The sequence below is a fragment of the Ictalurus punctatus genome, chromosome 7 (assembly GCF_001660625.3).
Source record: "Ictalurus punctatus breed USDA103 chromosome 7, Coco_2.0, whole genome shotgun sequence".
Classification (NCBI taxonomy): domain Eukaryota; kingdom Metazoa; phylum Chordata; class Actinopteri; order Siluriformes; family Ictaluridae; genus Ictalurus; species Ictalurus punctatus.
The window spans coordinates 7,010,100-7,015,546 of NC_030422.2; the positions used below are offsets into that span (position 1 = coordinate 7,010,100).

At 45.9% G+C, this 5,447-nt stretch overlaps 1 protein-coding gene across 5 annotated transcripts in view; it reads left to right on the forward strand.

The window, feature by feature from the left end:
- Positions 1–4,911, forward strand: part of ctnnd2b (catenin (cadherin-associated protein), delta 2b) — an 89,171-nt gene extending 84,260 nt beyond the window's left edge. For all 5 annotated transcript variants that reach the window (XM_017472903.3, XM_017472905.3, XM_017472906.3 and 2 more), the window contains 3 exons: positions 1,975–2,106; positions 2,401–2,477; positions 3,758–4,911. In XM_017472903.3, the coding sequence (XP_017328392.1) occupies positions 1,975–2,106; positions 2,401–2,477; positions 3,758–4,003 (455 nt within the window). In that variant the 3' untranslated portion in view covers positions 4,004–4,911. The remainder of the gene's footprint in view (positions 1–1,974; positions 2,107–2,400; positions 2,478–3,757) is intronic.
- Positions 4,912–5,447: the final 536 nt, after the last annotated feature.

Sequence of the window (5,447 nt, forward strand, 5' to 3'; positions counted from 1 at the left end):
ATGGAGCGACTGCGTATTATTAAGTCGTATTGGATTGGACTGGCTGGGGTTTGTATAGTTTTGTCACGGGGTTTGTTTGTTTTTTGGGGGTTTTTTTTTTTGGTTGTGCTTAGGATTTTTCTTGTTAGCAATGTTGGCATGCCTGGGTTTGAAGTCCGAGAAGGTGTCGGGCTAGGACGGATGTCGGGGAAGAAATGTAACCGTGTGCAAACCCCTCGTTGTATTGTAGCCCTCCGTAGTCCTGAGATCTGTGCACGCGGTTGTACTCGTGTCCTTCATACCACTGCGGCGAAGGTTTCCTCCGTGAGCTTACACCTTTTATTTAATTATCCGCCGCTACGACTTTATATCAACACCACATGGCTGATCACCACCTCTCCTTACGCTACCTTACACGATACGCTCGGGTCTCGCGTACGCCTATGGCAAGCTATCAGAGTGACGAGGGAATCCTCCCTTTTCCATTAAAACAAAGTGCGAGAAAGCTTTGAGGTGTGCAACGGGAACCGTTTTCTCTTAACAGCTTTTTTTCGTCGAATAGCTGCAACAAGCTAATCGAGTGAAAAGTGAAGAACACTCGAAAAGAAAGGGGATCCGAGCGTGCTCTTCTGTTACACGTGCTTTAGTCATGGCGAGGTCACTAGAGGTCACCGATACCCTGGACACCACTATACCCCTTGAACCAAGAATCACTGCGTCGGACGATGAATCACCGTAACGAGGACACAAAGGGATAAAACGTCCCTAGTTTTGTGGAAATCATCGGAGAATTTGTTCTTTCTATGCGGATTACAGAAATGCACATGTCCTCGTACATTTCCCCCTGAGAAAGTACACGTGGGGGAGGGGGGGTGCATTTGATTTGAATCGAATCATCACGTGGATTATATATCTCGCCAGTGTTGATTCGAATGATTATTATACATTATATGGCCAAAGGTTTGTGGACGCATCACACCCATCTGTGCTCCTTCCCCAAAGTGTTGTCACAAAGTCGGACGCACACAATTGTACAGAACGTCTTTGTATGCTGTAGCATTACGATTTCCCTTCAGTGGAATTAAGAGACTCAAACCTGTTCCAGCCTGACAATGCCTCCCGTGCTTAAAGCGAGCTCCATGAAAACATGTTTAGCCAAGGTTGGAGTGCACAGAGCTCCGACCTCAACCCCCATGGAACACCTTTGGGATGAACTGGAACACCGACTGCACCCCAGACCTCCTCACACATCATCAGTGTCTGCTATCACTAACGCTCTTGTGGCTGAATGAGCGAATCCCCACAGCCACACTCCAAAATCTAGTGGAAAGCCTTCCCAGAAGAGAGGAGCGCATTATAACAGCTGGAATGGGGTGTGCATAAAACACACATGGGTTTGATAGTTACATGTCTATAAACATGCACTATATAGGGTGTATAGTCTAGCTTTGTATGTATTTCATCCGAATCTCTTAATTACTCCGAACTGTAGATCAAATACGGCGGGAAAACAGAACGGTCATTATATGACCATGCAGTTTGTATCAGAAAAGTCAGTGAAACAGTTTGTTTGTTTGTTTGTTTGTTTGTTTGATATATATCTTGCATCAGCACTGATTAGGTGAGTTTGTAGTGGCAGGTGAGTGGGTTGGCGGCGTTAATATATATTGCACCTGTACCTTCATCTAGCACTGTTCTGTTGCTGGTTGGTTCACTTCATTACCCTGAGATCCTTGCATACAGATGGAGGTGTGTGAAGGAGGTAGACTTTGTTTTACTTGGAGTAATGAGATTTTCTATCAGACCTCATCAGTGTTAATTACCTGCAATGATTATTGACACAAATTTGGCAAAAGAGGTTAAACAGATGCTCAGTATCGGGAGTCGGGGGGGAACCCCATCACGAACACAAACCATCACGAACCATCCTCTTCACGTGCGCGCCGACGTGTTTTGACGTATTTCCTTTTTATTTGTTTGTCCGTCTGTCCTAAGCGAGCGCCCCCACCTCTCCGCGAGAGATGATGAGTCTGAAGGAGAGGAAGACGGACTACGAGTTGACCGGAACCAATCCTGGTTACCATGGCAACAAGGGCGAACACACCTCCAGGAAGGACACCATGGCAGGCAAGTCTCTGGCAATCCAGACCCGTCCTTTCTCTATCCTACTTCTGAAAGGGTGGACGGCAGGAAAGCCGCCGTTTCCGCAGGGATCGTCAGATATTGACGTGCGTGTGAATTATTCTCGTGCGGTTAACGATTACTCGCTGTACGTTCGTTACCTGAACACACGCAGGTGCTTGCTTGCTCAGACCGTCGACCTGATTATAGCCACGACGAGTCCGAGTCCGGCTCCTGCACACGCACGTTACTACCAGACACTCTGTATACGTTAATGAACCCGTTCTCATATGTGTGCAGCACAAATCTCCAGCGGAACCGCCACGCTGTTCCGGGGTGCTTACGTGTCTCCCAGCGACGACCTCAAACACAACCAGGTAAGCAGTTCCTACCAGCCGAAACTACACTTGCAACCGTACCACCTCACTATCGCGGGTTTTAACGTTCGTTACAGCTATAGCGCTTCTTCTAAACGCTCGGAGCACTTTATATAATAAGAGGCCCGGGTCTCGTCAACCACCACCAGTGTGTAGGATCCACCCGGATGATGCGACGGCAGCCGTAGTGCGCCAGAACTCCCACCACACACCAGCTATTGGTGGAGAGGATAGTGACGTAGTTAGGATTCTGATTATATGATCACTAACGATAGAGTGCCTTGTATAAGTGTTGACCTGCCTTGAAGTTTTCAACGTTTTGTACGTTGGAAATAAAATGAACATGATGGGCGTTACAGGTCATAAATCTGCATGAAATTGCCCTTGACGATGACGTGGGGAAGTTGCGATATTGTGTATAAATGTTTCCTCACCACAGCGGGTCACCCAGCTGTAGATTTTGGTTCTGGCACATGTTTTATACCAGATGCCATTCCTGATGCAACCCTCCCCATTTTGCGCGTTTGGGCCCAGCACTGAGAGTGCGCTGGCGCGTGTAACCCGTCAGGGACTGGGGTCGGTTCCCCAACCGAGGCCGTGGTGGCGAGAGCGCCACATGCTGTCCACTAGTCCACCAGGGAACCGCAAAATTATTTCCAAAGAAAGTAACCGGAGCTGAGATTTGCACGTGCAATGTAGACTCGTTGTTAAATTAGATCTGATGCAAAGAGTTGCCATCACTTGTAATTATAGGAATGGAGTCCACCTGTGTGAAGTTAGTGTCACGCCATCTAAACGTGAGTACACGTGTTCCTGGAAAGGCCGTAGGTTATGTTAGGACACACCTTATCAAACAGCATCATGAAGACCGAGGATCTATCCGAACAAGTCCTGTACAAATGTTATGGAAAAGTATCGATCAAGATTTGGTGATTTAAAAAAAAAAAAAATCAAATAAAAACAAGCCCTGCTCATCACCCTGAGAACACCGTCCACACGGTGAAGCATGGTGAAGCATGGTGGAGGTAGCGGGATGTTACGCGAAAGCGTTTTATCAGCAGAGACTGTGAAACGGGTTGGTGTTGAGGGGCAAGATGGTGGACCCAAATACCATCGAATACAAATTACGAAACTCCATTTAGTATTTTCCATAAAGGTTGGGGGGGTTTTTTTGTTTGTTTGTTTTTTTTAAGTGCATGTATCAGAAATCTTGCCCAGTCCTGAGACTTGCAGAATAAAGTAACTGCTCATGTTGTTCATTCTCGTCCCGCTGCTATCAGGTGTCCGCTCAAGGTAATCCATCAGAGGCCTACCCTCCCTTCCAGACTCCTCCAGGAGCTAATTTCGAGGAGAATTATTATGAGGACCAAGCGCACCAACGCCCCCCGGCCACCGCAGACGGCACCCTGCACCTCGGCCTCAAGTCCACCGGCAACTACGTGGACTTCTACTCAGCCTCTCGGCCCTACAGCGAACTCAACTACGAGACGAGTCACTATCCCGCCTCGCCCGACTCCTGGGTGTAGAGGCAGCGGGCAGGGCTGAGGGTCGCGGTGAAGACACACAGACAGAAACCAGCCCGCATGTGCATGAACACTACCGGACACTCACTCACTCACTCGCTCACTCACTCACCAACACACACCTTCAGTTTGAATAGAAGGCACCTGGTTCACGGTGGTCATCGGAGACACTCTCACAGAGCGGAAGTACGCGGAAGGAAACTCTGCGGTTCAAGGACGGCCCACAAAGCGGAAAGATTCGGGAAACAGTGCGGGAGAACTATAACTGTGATCTAGAGGAGATGGGCGACATGAAGCACAAGAACATGTCGCGCGTCGACACAAGCCGAGGAAATGGATCCGACACGTTTTTAGGACAGCCGTTTGCGTTCGACCCGCTTTTTACGGAGTGCTTTCTTCACAAGGAGATTTTTATCTTTTTTTTTTTCGTTCTCTTTATTTTGTATCTCCTCTTTTTAACTTCTTAATTCTAGTGTAAAGTATTTGTTGTATATTGCAGATGTAGATACAAGTTACATTGTGTATATTACAGGAAAAGGGAAAAAAAAAAAGAAAAAAAGAAAAACAAAAGAAACTGATGTGCCCTCCCCTGTGGCGAATATCAATATTTTTTTTTTTTTTTTTTTTTTTTTTTTTTTTCTTCGGGGGGGGGGGTTGTATCGGAAAAACCGAGGGGAAAGGGTACTCGTACGTACTCTTCTGTAGGGAATGTCGTTTTTGGCACCACAAAAAGTAGGCTTTGGTTTGAAAAGTGTTGTTTACTCGAGCGTTTTTTTTGAGAACAGCTAGAGTGATCTCACAGAGCGTCGTCATCGTCATTCCACGCACGGGGTGCTACACTGCCTGGCAACAGTTTACCGATTAACATGTTCAGCTTCATTGTGTTCACACGTCTTTTTGTTCTAGAAGGGTTTAGTGACGGGTTGCGACGAAACTCTGTCCTTTCACTATGCTTCCAGTGATCTGTGCTCTGGGTTTTGTGTTTTTTTTGTTTGTTTGTTTGTTTGTTTGTTTGTTTGTTTTTTGTAAAATGTGCCAAAGGTGGTTTTCCCTGAACCAGCGGATCACCACCGTGCTGACATTCGACATGAAGTTTACGTTCAACACTGATTCCAACACAGTTAGTTTGTAAATCCTTTTTACTTTTGTCGTCTTTTTTTTTTTTTTTTTTTTTTTTTTTTTTTTAAATACACATTTCATCGGCATATAGCCACGCATTTCGACGAAACTTTGTTAACGATTGGAGAGACACGGTCTTTCATCGCTAACGTCCCTTCCGAGATGTACAATTCATTTATGCTGTGTTGTAAAATAGATGACCGAGCGAAGCAGATTTTTTTTTTTTTTTTTTTTTTATTTCCAGAAACCAGTGGTTTTTACGTTCATCGTAGACTGATCTGTCAATAGATTATGAATATATATATTATATAAATACAAATCTATATAT